We start from the raw sequence: 20,962 nt of genomic DNA on the forward strand, positions 1-20,962 counted from the left end.
TGGTACAGTACCATGGAAACCCTAGTGGGTACAGTACCATGGAAACCCTAGTGGGTACAGTAGCATGGGAACCCTAGTGGGTACAGTACCATGGAAACCCTAGTGGGTACAGTAGCATGGAAACCCTAGTGGTACAGTAGCATGGAAACCCTAGTGGTACAGTACCATGGAAACCCTAGTGGTACAGTACAATGGAAACCCTAGTGGGTACAGTAGCATGGAAACCCTAGCGGTACAGTAGCATGGAAACCCTAGTGGTACAGTAGCATGGAAACCCTAGTGGTACAGTAGCATGGAAACCCTAGTGGTACAGTAGCATGGAAACCCTAGTGGTACAGTAGCATGGAAACCCTAGTGGTACAGTACAATGGAAACCCTAGTGGGTACAGTAGCATGGAAACCCTAGTGGGTACAGTAGCATGGAAACCCTAGAGGTACAGTAGCATGGAAACCCTAGTGGTACAGTAGCATGGAAACCCTAGTGGGTACAGTACAATGGAAACCCTAGTGGGTACAGTAGCATGGAAACCCTAATGGTACAGTAGCATGGAAACCCTAGTGGTACAGTACCATGGAAACCCTAGTGGTACAGTACCATGGAAACCCTAGTGGTACAGTACCATGGAAACCCTAGTGGGACAGTACCATGGAAACCCTAGTGGTACAGTACCATGGAAACCCTAGTGGTACAGTACCATGGAAACCCTAGTGGTACAGTACCATGGAAACCCTAGTGGTACAGTACCATGGGAACCCTAGTGGTTCAGGGGGGGGGGGACAGTAGAATGGAAACAGATTCATGTTCAGGGTTGTAACGGGTAGACTCCTATGAAATGCAAAGTCATGCGAGTGAATGAGTGTTGGTGCAGATCAATAATATTAATTTTATGTTATTTTAAGATTATTGATCTAAAATAATAATTACTGTTGTGATGGTGATGTAAAAACCTTTCCAAGTACTATTCAACATATTTGAAGAAGGGTTGAATATGAAAACGATAAACATAATGAAAACCTGTCTATTAAGTGCTTCAAACATTACAATAATGTCACAGTACTGAGCCCAACTTAGCCGAGCCCAACCGAGCCAAGATTTACTGGGCTTGACCTGCTTACCAGTCCTCCATAGGTCATTTTCAGCACAGTAGCAACTATCGGAGCAGCACAGCTTGGGTCGGGCATATTGCGCTTACGTGTGAAAGAGCATGTTACTGGGTTTCAGGCAGGTTATAGAATAGCAACCTGTAACTCAGTACCATGCTCATTTCAGAGGGGGAATACCTCTCAACCATGGACACACACACAGAGACACTGGCCTGCTGTATGTTTATCAATTTTCTGTCATCTTTCTGAGGTATCCACTAGGACAGTAGTATTTAAAGTCAGGGTCACGACCAGGGGAACTGCAGTGGGGGTCGGACAAATATACAGTATATACAGTGGGGCAAAAAAGTATTTAGTCAGCCACCAATTGTGCAAGTTCTCCCACTTAAAAAGATGAGAGGGGCCTGTAATTTTCATCATAGGTACACTTCAACTATGACAGACAAAAATGAGATTTTAAAAATCCAGAAAATCACATTGTAGAATTTTTTTATGAATTTATTTGCAAATTATGGTGAAAAATAAGTATTTGGTCACCTACAAACAAGCTAGATTTCTGGCTCTCACAGACCTGTAACTTCTTCTTTAAGAGGCTCCTCTGTCCTCCACACGTTACCTTTTTTAATGACACCTGTTTGAACTTGTTATCCGTATAAAAGACACCTGTCCACAACCTCAAACAGTCACACTCCAAACTCCACTATGGCCAAGACCAAAGAGCTGTCAAAGGACACCAGAAACAAAATTGTAGACCTGCGCCAGGCTGGGAAGGCTGAATCTGCAATAGGTAAGCAGCTTGGTTCAAAGAAATCAACTGTGGGAGCAATTATTAGGAAATGTAAGACATACAAGACCGCTGATAATCTCCCTCGATCTGGGGCTCCACGCAAGATCTCAAAATGATCACAAGAACAGTGAGCAAAAATGCCAGAACCACACGGGGGGACCTAGTGAATGACCTGCAGAGAGCTGGGACCAAAGTAACAAAGCCTACCATCAGTAACACGCTACGCCGCCAGGGACTCAAATCCTGCAGTGCCAGACGTGTCCCCCTACTTAAGCCAGTACATGTCCAGGCCCGTCTAAAGTTTGCTAGAGAGCATTTGGATGATCCAGAAGAAGATTGGGAGAATGTCATATGGTCAGATGAAACCAAAATATAACTTTTTGGTAAAAACTCAACTCGTCGTGTTTGGAGGACAAAGAATACTGAGTTGCATCCAAAGAACACCATACCTACTGTGAAGCATGGGGGTGGAAACATCATGCTTTGGGGCTGTTTTTCTGCAAAGGGACCAGGGACGACTGATCCGTGTAAAGGAAAGAATGAATGGGGCCATGTATCGTGAGATTTTGAGTGAAAACCTCCTTCCATCAGCAAGGGCATTGAAGATGAAACGTGGCTGGGTCTTTCAGCATGACAATGATCCCAAACACACCGCCCGGGCAACGAAGGAGTGGCTTCGTAAGAAGCATTTCAAGGTCCTGAAGTGGCCTAGCCAGTCTCCAGATCTCAACCCCAAATCTTTGGAGGGAGTTGAAAATCCGTGTTGCCCAGCAACAGCCCCAAAACATCACTGCTCTAGAGGAGATCTGCATGGAAGAATGGGCCAAAATACCAGCAACAGTGTGTGAAAACCTTGTGAAGACTTACAGAAAATGTTTGACCTCTGTCATTACCAACAAAGGGTATATAACAAAGTATTGAGATAAACTTTTGTTCTTTACCAAATACTTATTTTCCACCATAATTTGCAAATAATTTAATTAAAAATCCTACAATGTGATTTTCTGGATTTTTTTCCCTCATTTTGTCTGTCATAGTTGAAGTGTACCTATGATGAAAATTGTTTGTGATATGCTGCTTTAAGTAAATCAGAGGTGGTCAGTTGTCACTTATATTATCAGATATCTCTACCTGCATGGTGCTCGTTTAGTGGCAGTCGTTTAACACGCCCTCTCGTATACAATTGTTTGATTAGAAAAGATGTTATCGGTTGGGGATGTTCAATAGAAGTAATATCCGAAAGGGGAGGGGCCAGGGGTAGGCTGTTTCTTTCCTGTTGAGTAGGATGATAGATAAGTATAAGACCCTCTTGGAAGAAGAATGCGATCACATTGAAAAATAAATAACTCATTGTGTTGCCCTGCGCCGCTCGAACCTGACAGAGACGCTCTCCAAAATGCAGCAACATCTTATCCTATCTATTTTTCTGGCATTCTTTTTAAAAATCTGCACCGGTGCAGGTGAGTCGATTTTTAATTAATTGTATTCTGAACTTGGAAGGAAATGTGTATTATCTGTATAAACTATACATTCGTTCAATAAATCATATTTGTGAATATATTTTTCATAAATAAGGGGAAACTAAAACATATATTGATAAGTAGCAATTGACTTATTGTATAGTAAAAAAATATATACTAGGTATACTAGGTCTATAAATATATATGTAAAAAATAATTTGTAGCCAAACGTATCCAATGTAAGTAAACAGGCGACAACGTAATAATTTCGTATCATTCAAAGCTTTGAGGTAAATGAATATTGTCCTGGCTGTATGTCAAAGATGACATCAGCTTAGTGAGATCACATTACATCCTCTGGTCATCCTATGAGTAGCCTATTAATTCGTGATACACCTGATCATTGTTTTCCATTTACATTGTTGATGATGTAATTGAGGGTTTACATTTTTTTTTTTATTATTTTATTAAATGTTAACAAATATATTTATATCGTATTTGATTGGCTTTCAAGCATAGGTTTATTAAACTATTACAAGTAGACCAATAACACATTAAAAACAACTGGTTGAAGTCAGTTTTTAGCTGTTATATTTTTGGTGTAAATTCTTTGAAGTTGAATTTACCTTTCATTAGGAAAGGTCCTGTTTGGCTTTTAAAAATCCCGTGTCAGCAAGCCGCCTCTCAGATATCATCCAATGTTATATTTGAGCATCTATGAAATTGAAAACACTTCTCAGGATAACCTGATATAAATAATAAAACGTATTAGGGTACTTACTACCTTATGATCACAACTAGCCTCAAACATGAAAGAGCTGCTTCCGTCCCGCACCGCATATCATCACCCCAAACGCGCGCCTAAATACTATTCAACACCGGACATGTGCATCAGGGAGATTTCCCACGCAATGCTGGCAGGCAGATCCACAGATCTCCAACCCCTTACCATGAAAGCACTGTGGCACAGTAAGTTCAAAGACATACAGTGAAACTCAAGTGTCTCTGTCTGTCAACAAATCAATGTGCCAAAGGTGTCGGCTTTTAGGTGTTAACATGATGACCGGTAGATTATGCTGGTCAACTATTAAAAGAAAACGAACAGAGAAGCCCATCATATCGTTTTCAGAATCGGATTTTGAAAAAAGCTCTGTTATATCAAGCAATCCCCATTCATTCTTCCACGTGCACCTGCACCCAATACGGAGTTCAGCACGAGCCAATGAGAGAGACTTGCGTGCTTGTCGCAACGAGAAGCAGCATGAGCTCCAACAACAAACTGCGGATAAACGGTCAATCTCTACAAACGTTTTCGGGAAAAAACACACGAGAACTCAGATCTCATACAGGTAGGTCTAACGGTTTAATTAACACAAATACATTATCTTTTGGCTTTCCCCAGTCCTGGAATGGATAACGCGCTCACGAGCTATAGGCTGCATTAGACTGCCTGCTCTGCGAATGTCGAGAACATCGTGCTGTCCCCACTGAGAACGACATTTGATTCCATACTATTTGGATGAAGATATCAGCCACACAAGTAAATGATAACATCATGCTACGTTGCTTTTGTATCTGATAAGAAGATGCCTTTGACCTTGAGCTTCACTATTTGAATCCACACAAAAAAAAATCACCATAAGCCAATTGATCAATTCCTAGCTGCATCACATTGTATAAAACATATTTTCTCAAGTGGGCAAATGCAGATGGTTGAACTGGTCGGTTTAAACACTTGTGCACTGTCTGATGTCACCCCTGCTCTTTTGGGGATCAAGAGTGGCGCAGCTGCATCTCAGTGCTAGAGACGTCATTACAGACACCCTGGTTCGAATCCAGGCTGTATCACAACCAACCGTGAATAGGAGTCCCATAGGGCGGCGCACAATTGGCCCAGCGTCGTCAGGGGTTGGCCGCTGTAGGCCGTCATTGTAAATAAGAATTGGTTCTTAACTGACTTGCCTAGTTAAATAACGGTTAAATAAAAAAATAATAGGGGAGTTGTTCTCTTTGCATCCCAAAAGACACCCTGACCTCATGCCAACCACTTGGATATCACCGTAGCCCCATTTCCTATATATCACCTGTAACTATTTTATTATTATGGTTCTTTCATATCCCCTTGTAATTCAGCCTGGTCTCAGAGACTAAACGTAACATAGTACATGTAAAACCGAGATGTTCAAATTAGTATGATATGTAGGGTGGTTGGATGGGTGGGTGGGTGTATAACGCAAAAACCTAGTAACCCAAAGGTTGTGAGTTTGAATCGCATCCCAAACAACGTTATCAGTTTAGATGGTTGTCAACTTTTCATCTACAAAGTAATGGCTACTTTGCCACGACTTAGCATGTTAGCTAACCCTTCCCCTAGCCTTAACCCTCTTAGCTAACCCTTCCCCTAGCCTTAACCCTCTTAGCTAACCCTTCCCCTAGCCTTAACCCTCTTAGCTAACCCTTCCCTTAGCCTTAACTCTCTTAGCTAACCCTTCCACTAGACTTAACCCTCTTAGTTTTACCCTAACCCTTTAACCTAACACAGACTGTAAACCTAATTCTAACCCCAACCCCTAGCCCAGCTAATAATAGCCTGTTAGATAATGTTAGCTAACCTACCCCACCTAGCTAGATTTCATAACATATCATACGTTTTGTAAATTTGTAACATATTGTATGATTTACAAATTCGTAATATATAATACGAATTGTAATTTGTAACATACCGTATGAAATGGGTGATACATACCATACATAAAATATCATACAAAATGGAGTGTGGCAGATTTACGTACAGAATAATACGAAATGCTCTGAGACCAGGTTGCGTAATCAAGTCTATATCGAGTCTAGAGTAAGTTCCCTATACAACCTATAGGCCTACAGACCGTGATATGTGTGGAGAGGGGTTGTGTACGGTATAGAGAACACCATGACACATCTCAGATCTCTCTCTCTCTCTCTCGCTGTCTTTGTTTAACACGTCCTAATATCCTAATGATGTTCGCAAATGTGCAGACAGACTTATTTATTTTTCTTTCGTTGCCTTTTGTTTCTCTTTGACAGTTTCCTATTTCTCGGCTGCTCAAAAACCTCGCTCCCCTGGGAGTGTGCACTCAGCTCAAAGCCATTTGAGAACCCATTGTTCAATGTTACTTTGCCCTGCATTTGGTGTAAAGATCAAAGCACTGTGGAGGGCTGCCTATCAGCAGATCAGCTATTGGTCACACAGGAATTGTGAACACGGAAATCTGATTTAGATGCCAATTTAACAGAAGCAGGCTTTGTTTGTAGGATAATTGATTGACATTAAGGACTGTGTAAGTTTTTAAAATGTGTTTATTAAAAAACTTAATACACACCATACCTATTCCTCTGAGATAATCAGTATTCAAATGCCTTTTAAAATGCACTATTCCACTCTTGCATGGTTTACAAATGCCTTTAAAAATGCACTATTCCACTCTTGCATGGTTTACAAATGCCTTTTAAAATGCACAATTCCACTCTTGCATGGTTTACAAATGCCTTTTAAAATGCACAATTCCACTATTGCATGGTTTACAAATGCCTTTTAAAATGCACTATTCCACTCTTGCATGGTTTACAAATGCCTTTTAAAATGCACAATTCCACTCTTGCATGGTTTACAAATGCCTTTTAAAATGCACTATTCCACTCTTGCATGGTTTACAAATGCCTTTTAAAATGCACAATTCCACTCTTGCATGGTTTACAAATGCCTTTAAAAATGCACTATTCCATTCTTGCATGGTTTACAAATGCCTTTTAAAATGCACTATTCCACTCTTGCATGGTTTACAAATGCCTTTTAAAATACACTATTCCACTCTTGCATGGTTTACTATTTGTAAGTCGCTCTGGATAAGAGCGTCTGCCAAATGACTTAAATGTAATGTAAATGTACTAATGCCTTTTAAAATGCACTATTCCACTCTTGCATGGTTTACGAATGCCTTTAAAAATGCACTATTCCACTCTTGCATGGTTTACAAATGCCTTTTAAAATGCACTATTCCATTCTTGCATGGTTTACAAATGCCTTTTAAAATGCACTATTCCACTCTTGCATGGTTTACAAATGCCTTTTAAAATGCATTTATTCCATCTTGTGGTTTACAAAATGCATATTTATCTTGCATGGTTTACAATGCCTTTTAAAATTTTCCACTCTTGCAACAAATGACAATAGTGAAAAGATAACGGTTCTGATGGTGCTGCTAGTGCACTTGGTAACGGACATGAAGTCATCTAGGAAGTTTAACTCCTAGAACTAATTCTGCAGGTGGAAGTTGGGGTAGGGATTATGAAGGCCAGGGTAGAAGGGAGGCTACTTGGCCAATGAAGGCATTAGCCGATAGGCGTTAGTGTATTTTAATTATGACTTAGCCCACACATTGAAAGGCTTTTCAACTTTAAAACCCTATTCCACTCTTGCAGGCATACAAATGCCTTTAAAAATGCACTATTCCATTCTTGCATGATTTACACATGCCTTTAAAAATGCACTATTCCATTCTTGCATGGTTTACAAATGCCTTTTAAAATGCACTATTCCACTCTTGCATGCATCTTAGGAACTCAGTCGGGGTTTGAACTTACTATTGAGAGTAGGAGCAATACAATACACCAGGTGCAATTTAGAAGTGTAGCTATTGTTATGTCAGTCACTAACAGGCAATCAATTAGCCATGTCAGCTAACAATGTTTAGATTGATAGTTAGCCTAGTCGGCTAACAATGTTTAGATTGGTAGTTAGCCTAGTTTAACTCCTAACAATGTTTAGAAGTTGGTAGTTATGCCTAGGGTAGAAGCTAACAAGGCATTAGATTGGCGTTAGTTAGGTATTTTAGTCTGCTAACAATGTTTAGATTGCAAACCCTGGTCCGTTAGCCTAGTCTGCTAACAATGTTTAGAACTCAGTCGGGGTTTAGCCTAGTCAGCTAACAATGTTTAGATTGGTAGTTAACAGGCAATCAATTAGCCATGTCAGCTAACAATGTTTAGATTGGTAGTTAGCCTAGTCGGCTAACAATGTTTAGATTGGTAGTTAGCCTAGTCAGCTAACAATGTTTAGATTGGTAGTTAGCCTAGTCGGCTAACAATGTTTAGATTGGTAGTTAGCCTAGTCGGCTAACAATGTTTAGATCGGTAGTTAGCCTAGTCGGCTAACAATGTTTAGATCGGTATTTAGCCTAGTCGGCTAACAATGTTTAGATCGGTATTTAGCCTAGTCGGCTAACAATGTTAGATTGGTATTTAGCCTAGTCAGCTAACAATGTTTAGATTGGTAGTTAGCCTAGTTAGTCTAGCTAGCTATCTGGACTTGTAGTAATCATGGCCAAATACTGACCGGGCTCACAGGGTAAGTCCCAGGGCCCTGACCTCCGTGGGGCCTCTATTGATTGTGTTAGTCATTCTCACTCAGACATCATATTAACATGGCATAAGTCATGGCAAAACGTAAAGAATTGCAACAAATTAGCTTTAAAACGGCAAAAATATATCTCCACCCCATGGCAAAACGTATAGAATTGCAGGGAATTAGCTGTAAAACTGAAGAAAATAAATATTTCTCTGCCTCATGGCAAAATTAGTAGAATTGTCTGAAATGTGTTCTAAAATTGCAGAATCTTGTTTGCGCGCAATTGTAAAATGTGTAGAATTGCAAGAAAATAGTCTTAAAATGCAAAGTTGATTTTCAATTCTACACATTTTGCCATGGTGTTTAAAGAACACGTCAAGCAAATTTAAAGCAAGTTTTCTGCAATTGTAGACATTTTGCAAACCAACCATTTTTATGCCACTTAGCACCTATTTGTGGTTATAATTTTTCATTTTTTAGTACTATTCTCATACCAGAGCATAGGTGGTTGTTTTGGAGTACCCAAAGTGCTCCTGCTACTTAATTCTTCCTCCCTGTATGCTGCTGGCTCTTTTCTTTGATCAATTTGAAGGTTATTTATTTATTGAAAACAATATATTAATAATGGCACCATATGGGTACACTCTGTGACCTTCCAAGTCTAGACCCCCTGCAGAGTTTATTTGGGCTTTAACAACAACAAAAAATGATAACCATGATCACACCAGTACAGAAGGAAATGGGCCAACCAATGGTGGCAAAGAAAGAAACCAACCAATGGTCGCAAAGAAAGAAACCAGGAACCAGCACTTCCTTCAGCTCCGGGAGGAGAAACTCTTCCACTCCAGTACTAATAACACTGTATATTCCATTTATGTATTTCCCATAAATATTCGATCTGCGAGACAGCAGTAGATATTTGTCTCAGACCAAGAGCCAGTCCCATTGTGAAATATTAATAAACTTTCAAAACAAGCGTGAGAAGTTGTCCTTTGATGTTAAATATTGTTGGTTTTTTTGTATATATTCTGATAGCACGTAAACTTGTTAGTGTGCCTTTGTGTACTTGAACAATAGAAAACACAATTCCTGTGTATTAGGGGCATTTGTATAACCGGTAATAACAGTTGACTTTAAGCAAAACTTGAACAATTCATTGTTTGCGGAAAAGCGAAAATAAACGAACTATTGATAATGGGCAGATTTGATAAATATCTTTGAAAACTTGCGGATGCGGTTTCTGGTCATTCTCCAGAATCACTGCTGTTTGTAACATCCATCCTCCTCCCTCCCCTTCGTTCTCAAAATAGACTGCAGAGGGTATAAACATTCTTTACTCAGGTGATAACTGCCTCCGTCCAGAAAGAGATGTATAAATGGAGTATATGGGGCCGTAGGATTAGAATGTATGGGGCCGTAGGATTAGATTGTTTGGAGCCGTAGGATTAGAATATATGGGGCATTAGAAAGTATGGGGCAGCCGTAGGATTAGAATGTATGGGGCAGCCGTAGGATTAGAATGTATGGGGCAGCCGTAGGATTAGAATGTATGGGGCAGCCGTAGGTTTAGAATGTATGGGGCCATAGAATTAGAATGTATGGGGCAGCCGTAGGTTTAGAATGTATGGGGCCATAGAATTAGAATGTATGAGGCAGCCGTAGGTTTAGAATGTATGGGGCCATAGAATTAGAATGTATGGGGCAACCGTAGGTTTAGAATGTATGGGGCCATAGAATTAGAATGTATGGGGCCGCCGAAGGATTAGAATGTATGGGGCCGATGATGACATCAGACCCTAGCCCCTCCCCTTTTACTCTCCTCCCTGAAATACTCTCCATTGGTTTCAGATCTTCACAGTTTCAATCTGTGGCAACAACTCACATAGTTTATTTTAGGAACATTTATTCATATCAAGGTCATTCCTCACCACTGTTTTCAAAAGGATATTTGCTTTGAAGTGATTGATGTTTGATTCTTACTTTAACATTATATTACAGGCAAACAACAACAGATTGTGTGATTTAGATGCTGTTTGTTATGCACTAAATAATCTGATCATGTATGGTTTACTGATATTTGTCATGTTTCAGATTGGTGCTACCAGTCCCAACATACCTGTGACACCCCTTGTAATGGTGAGTTTGAAACACAGTGATGAACAAGAAATGTCATGTTAAATCTGTCCGTACAACACAGTGAACACACTGCTCTGACTGCATCCTTTCAGATGTTCTTTGTCATGTCACAATCACAGGTTCAAGTTATTTAAACAGGGACTTGACAGTTACAGCAATAAATCCTCTAAATCCACTTCCTTTCCACCCACCCATCCGTCCAAACCTGTCCATCTGTCCAAACCCCCTCCCTCCCTCCCTCCCTCCCTCCCTCCCTCCCTCCCTCCCTCCCTCCCTCCCTCCCTCCCTCCCTCCCTCCCTCCCTCCCTCCCTCCCTCCCTCCTAATGAAACACTTACCCACTCCTCAAAACAGTTGTACTCAGACAGATATAATCCACTAGAACATTCCTGGTGTGTATCTTGCTGTCTTTTTATCCTCACTGTTCTACAGGACCTGAGAAGTGGGATCATGTTAACAGAGTCTGTGCCGGCGATAACCAATCCCCCATCAACATCGTCCACAGGAAGACCGTACCAGACAAACGCCTCACACCCTTCCAGTTTAAACAGTACCAGGATTCCTTCCAAGGCCCGATCAAAAACAATGGACACTCTGGTATGTTTCAATAAGGCCCGATCAAAAACAATGGACACTCTGGTATGTTTCAATAAGGCCCGATCAAAAACAATGGACACTCTGGTATGTTTCAATAAGGCGCGATCAAAAACAATGGACACTCTGGTATGTTTCAATAAGGCGCGATCAAAAACAAGGGACACTCTGGTATGTTTCATTAAGGCCCGATCAAAAACAATGGACACTCTGGTATGTTTCATTAAGGCGCGATCAAAAACAATGGACACTCTGGTATGTTTCATTAAGGCGCGATCAAAAACAATGGACACTCTGGTATGTTTCAATAAGGCCCGATCAAAAACAATGGACACTCTGGTATGTTTCAATAAGGCGCGATCAAAAACAATGGACACTCTGGTATGTTTCATTAAGGCCCTTGAACAGTCTTTCAATGGACACTGGTATGTTTCATTTAAGGCCCTTGAACAATCTTTCCTCATGACTACCTGAACTTGATCTAAATTATGTAAAGATACTTTTATTTGTTTAAATTGTTTACATTCAAAGACAAAACATGTTGTTGTTGATCCCAATAACCCACCACTTCACCTCCAGAAGCATGTCGTTTCCTAGCAACAAACATCTAGAAAGATCTATATAACATCTATTTTTTTTTTTTTTTTTGTTAATGTAATTTCCACTGTGTTATCCCCTCCAGTGCAGGTGAACGTGCCTCACGATGCCTATGTGATTGGTGGAGACCTGGAGACGCCTTATAAAGCAGTGCAGTTCCACCTGCACTGGGGCGGGAACGGAGGACCAGGGTCAGAACACACCATCGACGGAGAGCAGTACCCCATGGAGGTAATGTTATGTAGGACAGCTACTGTCTGACACACACACACACACACACACACACACACACACACACACACACACACACACACACACACACACACACACACACACACACACACACACACACACACACACACACACACACTGAGCAGCATAGGCAAGATGCAATATACTGTGTTTTATACCATCTGTCATCGCTCATCCATATATTTATATGTACATATTCTTATTCCATTCCTTTACTTAGATTTGTGTGTATTAGGTAGTTGTTGTGGAATTGTTAGATTACATGTTAGATGTTACTGCACTGTCGAAAGCACAAGCATTTCGCATCACTATCAATAATAACTGCTAAGTGTGTGTGTGCGTGCGTGTGTGTGCGTGTGTGCGTGTGCGCGTGCACGTGTGTGCGTGTGTGTGTGTGACCAATAAAGTTTAATTTTGATTTTGACACACACGAAACACACTTTTTATATATTTTTTTGTCACATCCATAACAGAGGATCACAGTCCAATTTAAAATGAGCTGAAACGGAGTTCAGAGGAAAGTTTTATATATATATATATATATATATATATATATATTGTTTTTAAATGCTACGAAGTCTGATAGTAATGATACGGACTTTCTATTTACTTTTCTACAGCTGCATATTGTTCACATGAAACAGCAGCACTCAAACTTGGGAGATGCCTTGAAAGATCCATCCGGAGTTGCAGTCCTGGGATTTTTCTACGAGGTTAATTAACATTTCGATATGTTTGAATGGTCTTTGCCGTAGCCGGTCAGTCTTTGACTTTTGAATGCACGTATCCGTGGCAACACTTGTAAATGAAATGACATCATAGCCCCATGCAATTTGTCTTGTATGTGATATACTGTGTGTTTCTATATTGGCGTATATTTAGGTGTGTATATATATACTGTATATATATATATATATATATATACTGTATATATATATATATACTGTATATATATATATATATATACAAATATATATATACAAATATATACATATATATATATATATATATATATATATATACAGTGCATTCAGAAAGTATTCACACACCCCTTGACGTATTCTACATTTTGTTGTGTTACAGCCTGAATTCAAAATGGTTGTTGTTGTTTGTCTCACCCATCTACACACAATACCCTATAATTGACAAAGTGAAATCATATTTTTTTTAGAAAAGTTAGCAAATTTATTGTAAATTAAATACATAAATATCTAACTTACATAAATATTTCCACCCCTGAGTCAATACTTTGTAGAAGCACCTTTAGCCAGCAATTACAGCTGTGAGTCTTTCTGGGTACGTCTCTAAGAGCTTTCCACATCTGGATTGTGCAACATTTGCCCATTATTCTTTTCAACATTCTTCAAGCTCTGTCAAATTGGTTGTTAATCATTGCTAGACAAGCATTTTCAGGCCTTGCCATAGGATAGGGTTGGATAGGGTTTTGCCTGTGCTTAACTTCATTCCATTTCTTTTTTATCCTGCAAAACTCCCCCGTCCTTAACGATTACAAGCATACCCATAACATGATGCAGTCTCTGCTATACTTGAAATATGGAGAATGGTGCTCCGTAATGTGTTTTATTGGATTTGACACAAACATAAGACTTTGTCTTCAGGACAAAAAGTGAATTTCTTTGGCACATTTTTTACAGTTTTCTTTAGTGCCTTGTTCCAAACAGGATGCATGTTTTGGAGTATTTGTATTCTGTACAGGCTTCCCTATTTTCACTCTGTTAATTAAGTTACTTCTCAATACTAACTACAATGTTGTTGATCCATCCCCAATCTTCTCCTATCACAGCCATTAAACTCTGAAACTATTCTAAAGTCACCATTGGCCTCATGGTGAAATCCCTGAGCGATTTCTTTCCTCTCTGGCAACTGAGTTAGGAAGGAAGTTAGGAAGGACACCTGTATCTTCTCGTTACTGGGTGTATTGATCCACCATCCGAAATGTAATTGATAACTTCACCATGCTCAAAAGGATATTCAATGTCTGCTTCTTTTTTTTCTCTTTTTTTTTACCCATCTACCAATAGGTGCCCTTCTTTACAAGGCATTGGAAACCTCTCTGGTCTTTGTGGTTCAATCTGTGTTTGAAATTCACTGCTCAACTGATGGACCTTACAGATAATTGTATGTGTTGGGTACAGAGATGAGGTAGTCCTTAAAAAAATCATGTTAAACACTATTATTGCACACAGAGTGAGTCCATGCAACTTATAATGAGACTTGTTAAGCAAATGTTTACTCCTGAACTTATTTAGGCTTGTCATAACAAAGGGGTTGAACACTTATTGACTCAAGACCTTCCAGCTTGTTGTTTAAAAAAATAAATAATGTATTATTAATTAAATGTAATTGAAAAACTGAATTCCACTTTGACATTATGGGGTATTATGCATAGGCCAGTGACACAACATCTAAATGTAAATCTGTTTTATTATACAGGCTGTAACACAGCAAAGTGTGGATAAGGTCAAGGGGTGTAAATACTCTCTGAGGGCACAAAGATGCTCGACTCACAGTTCTTATTTTTGTACCATCTGTCAGGAATCTCTCAGTGAAAACCGAAAATATGACCCCATTGTAAAAGCTCTCCAGAGCATCAAGACGACTCGTGAGTATATTTCATAACCTAATGTTAGATCTCTCCAGAGCATCAAGACAACCTGTGAGTATATTTCATAGCCTAATGTTAGATCTCTCCAGAGCATCAAGACGACCCGTGAGTATATTTCATAACTGATGTTAGATCTCTCCAGAGCATCAGGACGACTCGTGAGTATATTTCATAGCCTAATGTTAGATCTCTCCAGAGCATCAAGACGACCCGTGAGTATATTTCATAACTGATGTTAGATCTCTCCAGATCAAGTTAGATCTAACTGATGTTAGATCTCTCCAGAGCATCAGGACGACTCGTGAGTATATTTCATAGCCTAATGTTAGATCTCTCCAGAGCATCAAGACGACCCGTGAGTATATTTCATAGCCTAATGTTAGATCTCTCCAGAGCATCAAGACGACCCGTGAGTAATATTTCATAGCCTAATGTTAGATCTCTCCAGAGCATCAAGACGACCCGTGAGTATATTTCATAACTGATGTATGGGTTATTCAGATCCGTCTTGCTAAAGATATGGCATGTATCATAAATTAGATTTACGAAGCTGAAAACAATCTCACATCTTTGTACATGTAAATGATGTACACGACTACGTTCTGCTCTGCTCCTGTATCGCAGATACTGTTCATCCTTTCAGTTTCATTTCATTGACATGCAGCGAGAGAGACTGAGGAGATTTGATGTCTTCATTGCTTTCCTCTGTGTCTTGTCCTATCTGCCTCCAGATGCCAAATATTTTCATGAGTTCATGCCAAGATTAATGTTCCCTTTTGTATGTGACTTGTGCATAGCAGATACAATTTGTTTCAATGCTCTATATTCATCCCATGTCTTGTCCTGTTGGCATGTACCAACACCAATGTTTTGCTAAGATTAATATAAGTTCTGTGTAGCAGATACAAGTTGTCTCCATTTGTTTCAGGGCTCAATGTTTCTGATTGTAATGCTGTGCTGTTGCAGATGCTCAAGCCACTCTGAGTGCTGTGTCTCTGGAGCAGCTGATTCCTCCCCAGCAGAACCTGACCAACTACTACCGTTACAAAGGCTCCCTCACCACCCCCAACTGCACTGAGTCTGTGGTCTGGACCGTGTTTGAGAAGCCCATTCCTCTCAGCAAAAACCAGGTAGAGCAGCCGTTTAACCCAGCGTCTTGTTGGTACATTAGGAAACACTCTGAAAGCAGAACAGTTGTGTGGTGGAGAACCGTAGCATTCAGAACAGTTGTGTGGTGGAGAACCGTAGCATTCAGAACAGTTGTGTGGTGGAGAACCGTAGCATTCAGAACAGTTGTGCGGTGGAGAACCGTAGCATTCAGAACAGTTGTGTGTTGGAGAACCGTAGCATTCAGAACAGTTGTGTGGTGGAGAACCGTAGCATTCAGAACAGTTGTGTGTTGGAGAACCGTAGCATTCAGAACCGTAGCATTCAGAACAGTTGTGTGTTGGAGAACCGTAGCATTCAGAACAGTTGTGTGTTGGAGAACCGTAGCATTCAGAACAGTTGTGTGTTGGAGAACCGTAGCATTCAGAACAGTTGTGTGTTGGAGAACCGTAGCATTCAGAACAGTTGTGCGGTGGAGAACCGTAGCATTCAGAACAGTTGTGTGTTGGAGAACCGTAGCATTCAGAACCGTTATGTGTTGGAGAACCGTAGCATTCAGAACCGTAGCATTCAGAACAGTTGTGTGTTGGAGAACCGTAGCATTCAGAACAGTTGTGTGTTGGAGAACCGTAGCATTCAGAACAGTTGTGTGTTGGAGAACCGTAGCATTCAGAACAGTTGTGTGTTGGAGAACCGTAGCATTCAGAACAGTTGTGTGTTGGAGAACCGTAGCATTCAGAACAGTTGTGTGTTGGAGAACCGTAGCATTCAGAACCGTAGCATTCAGAACCGTAGCATTCAGAACAGTTGTGCGGTGGAGAACCGTAGCATTCAGAACAGTTGTGTGTTGGAGAACCGTAGCATTCAGAACCGTAGCATTCAGAACAGTTGTGTGTTGGAGAACTGTAGCATTCAGAACCGTAGCATTCAGAACAGTTGTGTGGTGGAGAACCGTAGCATTCAGAACAGTTGTGTGTTGGAGAACCGTAGCATTCAGAACAGTTATAGAGTAGTTATTTGAGTAGTTGAACAAACCCTACCAGTAGATACACCGTTCGTTTGATATGATGCTACTATTTTGTCACTGTTAGTATCAGCTCCGTGACCTCCGTGACCTTTGTGTGTCTGCCTGTTGGCTCTGTCTTCCAGCTGCGTAAGTTTTCAGAACTCCAGTTTAAGGACGGCAAGGCCATGGTGGATACCTTCCGGCCGGTGCAGCCCTTGAACCGCCGCGTAGTGTACCGGTCTGGAGGCGCAGTGGCACTGGCTAGCGCCGCGCTCCTCGTGGCTTCCGTCGCCATGGCGATGGGACTGTCACAGCCCAACTAGAGGAAGGCCGAGCGAGCCGCACCACCACCACCACCACCAGCATGAACACCATGAGTTCTCAGAACCAACCGCCAAAATCAACGAACTAAACTAAACTACTGCATCAATCAACCAACATCCATGCCCTAAACTCTCAGCCTGAAAACCAACATGCCCCAGACCCCTTAATTCCTTCTCAAACTTTAGTATTAGAGCTCTCGAGTTCACAAGTTCTACAGTTCATAAGTTCAACATCCCTCCCTGTTCAATGTCGGGTCAATTTAGAGTCCTCAGTCTAAAGTTACAATACAAAATGTGAGGACACCTCTGCTCTGTGTTCAGGTGGTCGGCCTGCTGCTATAGGCTAAACATAGAGGCCTATACATCCATGACCTGATTGGCACTGGACTGGCAAGTGATCATGTTCTTGAATGGAACGTGTGGATGGTGGCTAGTCACTATTAATAGCTAGCAGTCATAAATACTTTCCAGTCTCCAGATTAAAACCGAGGAGAGGAGAGAAATGCCATGGCCTGATCTTTCCCTCTGCGTTGCCAAGTCCATGAACTCCCGTTATCACAACCACCGTCACCGGTTAGGTGAGCATTCTATTGCCACCCACCACGGGCCCCGGGGCAACATTATCTAAGGGGTAAGGAGGACAGAGGTCCCCATAGCAACACATGAATCACTCACCCAGGGCCCAGGGGTAACTAAAAGATATGTGAATCACTCACCCAGGGCCCAGGGGTAACTAAAAGATATGTGAATCACTCACCCAGGGCCCAGGGGTAACTACAAGATACGTGAATCATTCACCCAGGGCCCAGGGGGTAACTAAAAGATATGTGAATCACTCACCCAGGGCCCAGGGGTAACTACAAGATACGTGAATCATTCACCCAGGGCCCAGGGGGTAACTAAAAGATACGTGAATCATTCACCCAGGGCCCAGGGGTAACTACAAGATACGTGAATCATTCACCCAGGGCCCAGGGGTAACTAAAAGATACGTGAATCACTCACCCAGGGCCCAGGGGTAACTAAAAGATATGTGAATCACTCACCCAGTGCCCAGGGGTAACTAAAGGATATGTGAATCACTCACCCAGGGCCCAGGGGTAACTAAAAGATATGTGAATCACTCACCCAGGGCCCAGGGGTAACTAAAGATATGTGAATCATTCACCCAGGGCCCAGGGGTAACTACAAGATACGTGAATCACTCACCCAGGGCCCAGGGGGTAACTACAAGATACGTGAATCACTCACCCAGGGCCCAGGGGGTAACTAAAAGATACGTGAATCACTCACCCAGGGCCCAGGGGTAACTAAAAGATATGTGAATCACTCACCCAGGGCCCAGGGGGTAACTACAAGATACGTGAATCACTCACCCAGGGCCCAGGGGTAACTAAAAGATACGTGAATCACTCACCCAGGGCCCAGGGGTAACTAAAAGATATGTGAATCACTCACCCAGGGCCCAGGGGTAACTAAAAGATATGTGAATCACTCACCCAGTGCCCAGGGGTAACTAAAAGATACGTGAATCACTCACCCAGGGCCCAGGGGTAACTAAAAGACACAGGCTGACCCACGTGAATCACTCACCCAGGGCCCAGGGGTAACTACAAGATACGTGAATCACTCACCCAGGGCCCAGGGGTAACTAAAAGATATGTGAATCACTCACCCAGGGCCCAGGGGTAACTAAAAGACACAGGCTGACCCACGAGGAACACAACACACCATAGTGAGTGTTAAAGTGTTTAAGAGGCTGGACTGTCCCTGTCCCGACTCCATATCCCTGTCCCTGTCCCGACTCCCTGTCCCTGTCCCGACTCCCTGTCCCTGTCTCTGTCCCGACTCCCTGTCCCGACTCCCGACTCCCTGTCACTGTCCCGACTCCCTGTCCCTTTCCCGACTCCCTGTCCCGACTCCCTGTCCCTGTCCCTGTCTCTGTCTCTGTCCCTGTCCCGACTCCCAAATCCCCCCTAGTCACACATGAGCTCCACCAGGAGGAAGAGGAGGTGGAGGAAGATGATGATGATGCGGAGTTGGAGTGATGAGCTTTCCGGCTCCTTCCAAAACATGCTCTGACAATAGGTCATGGGTCGATTGACAGCGGCGATTCTGAACACACAGAAGAAGACTAGAAGCTGAAATGGGGAGTGGACACAGCGAATATTTAAAATAACCAACTAATTGATTGATAAATAGACAGATAGATTAATTGATTGCTTGATTGACAGATTGATTGATACTTATTTGACCAATGTCATTATAGTTTTATGACCAATTATCCATATCCAAATGTTTAGCATGGGATCTGCATGTTGTCTCTCTCTCTCTCTCTCTCATGCTGTAACAGAGCAAGAGAACCATAAGAGACTGTACACACTTTCTACCAAGCCACTTCCGAAACTGAATACTTCTCCACCAGCTCGGCCAATTAAACTGTCCCGTTTGAGAACACGTGACTTGTGTTCACGGCTTATATTGTGGGGTCTTGAATGCACTGAATGTTACCTACTGTGAATTATTTACTCCAATATGATCAAGACAAGACTGACGTACAGATTGAACTAGGAATATTAAATATATACATGTTCCGTTGTTTCATAGCGCACCAATGTTATATTACATTTATATACTGTGTAATGTGTACACGTATTTTGTGTACTGTATGTGTATTGATATATATATATATATAAGGACATACTGTTGATGTTATTTATATACAGCTTGGTGTTTTAAAAGTTTATATATAATGATTGTTTCTGCCTTGGCTAAGGCTCCCTTGAAAAAAAGAGACTCTGGGTCTCTCAATGGGCTTTTCCTGGTTAAATAAAAGTTCAATAAATAAACAACTATATATATATATTTCAGAAAGAAAACCAATCCCCCCCCCCCAAAAGGGGAAATGGATTACATTAGCAAGTTGTTTCTGACCAATTCAAAAATATGTTTACTCTTGAAATGAGATATGTTCAAAAGTATTGAACGGTTTAGTTTGTTTGGTTGTAATGCTTGAAAATGTTATACGTGATATGGAGAATGAGACCAGTTTTAATAAACTACTGACATGCCTTTTTTTTAATGCGTTGGTCTATCCGGTTCATTGGGCAATCAATGCTTCTACGGGTATGTCAGATTTGGCATGAGCAATAAGTGTGTGTGCTCTTTGAATTCAATTACAAACACAGGTTTCTGTCTCTGCTTCTGACTTACTGTACTGCTGCCCCCCCCCCCCACACACACACACACGGTGTACCCTGAAGGTGCTAATCTAAGATCAAGTCTTCTGTCTCTCCCTGGCTCTCTTTATCTTGAGGTTCAAACCTCCTTGGATTGGATAGACTTCTCAGTTTCCTGCTGGCCTCCTGGTTGGTCAGTTGGTCGGTCAGACGGTCTGATGGATCTCTAATCCTTTTCTAATTGACTTGTTCTGGATATTTGTGTTTTTTTTTGGGGGGGGGGGGCGCTATCCTTGGCCTGAGCAATCACACACACACACACACACACAAACACACACACACACACACACACACACACACACACACACACACACACACACACACACACACACACACACACACACACACA

The 20,962-nt window shown here is 41.5% G+C and overlaps 2 protein-coding genes across 2 annotated transcripts in view; one reads left to right on the forward strand and one right to left on the reverse strand.

Moving 5' to 3' along the window:
• Nucleotides 1–1,182, reverse strand: part of LOC135549428 (peripheral-type benzodiazepine receptor-associated protein 1-like) — a 73,283-nt gene extending 72,101 nt beyond the window's left edge. Inside the window, 1 exon segment of the mRNA XM_064979398.1 lies at nucleotides 1,117–1,182. Within this exon segment, the coding sequence (XP_064835470.1) occupies nucleotides 1,117–1,182 (66 nt within the window).
• Nucleotides 1,183–3,068: 1,886 nt separating this feature from the next.
• Nucleotides 3,069–20,456, forward strand: LOC135551047 (carbonic anhydrase 4-like). Its single transcript, XM_064982422.1, has 8 exons — nucleotides 3,069–3,351; nucleotides 10,826–10,870; nucleotides 11,302–11,466; nucleotides 12,146–12,291; nucleotides 12,933–13,025; nucleotides 14,869–14,935; nucleotides 15,905–16,068; nucleotides 17,195–20,456. Exons 1-8 carry the CDS (start codon nucleotides 3,288–3,290, stop codon nucleotides 17,372–17,374), a joined length of 924 nt encoding a protein of 307 aa, XP_064838494.1. The 5' UTR covers nucleotides 3,069–3,287; the 3' UTR covers nucleotides 17,375–20,456.
• The last annotated feature ends 506 nt before the right edge of the window (nucleotides 20,457–20,962 follow it).

Source organism: Oncorhynchus masou, chromosome 12, assembly GCF_036934945.1.
Source record: "Oncorhynchus masou masou isolate Uvic2021 chromosome 12, UVic_Omas_1.1, whole genome shotgun sequence".
Lineage (NCBI taxonomy): Eukaryota > Metazoa > Chordata > Actinopteri > Salmoniformes > Salmonidae > Oncorhynchus > Oncorhynchus masou.

Excerpts from the sequence above, each read along its gene's own strand:
- LOC135551047 (XM_064982422.1), top strand. The coding sequence starts at position 3,288 with ATGCAGCAACATCTTATCCTATCTATTTTTCTGGCATTCTTTTTAAAA. Across the intron at positions 3,352-10,825 it reads AAAAATCTGCACCGGTGCAG|ATTGGTGCTACCAGTCCCAA; the intron begins GTGAGTCGATTT and ends GTCATGTTTCAG. Across the intron at positions 11,467-12,145 it reads CAAAAACAATGGACACTCTG|TGCAGGTGAACGTGCCTCAC; the intron begins GTATGTTTCAAT and ends TATCCCCTCCAG.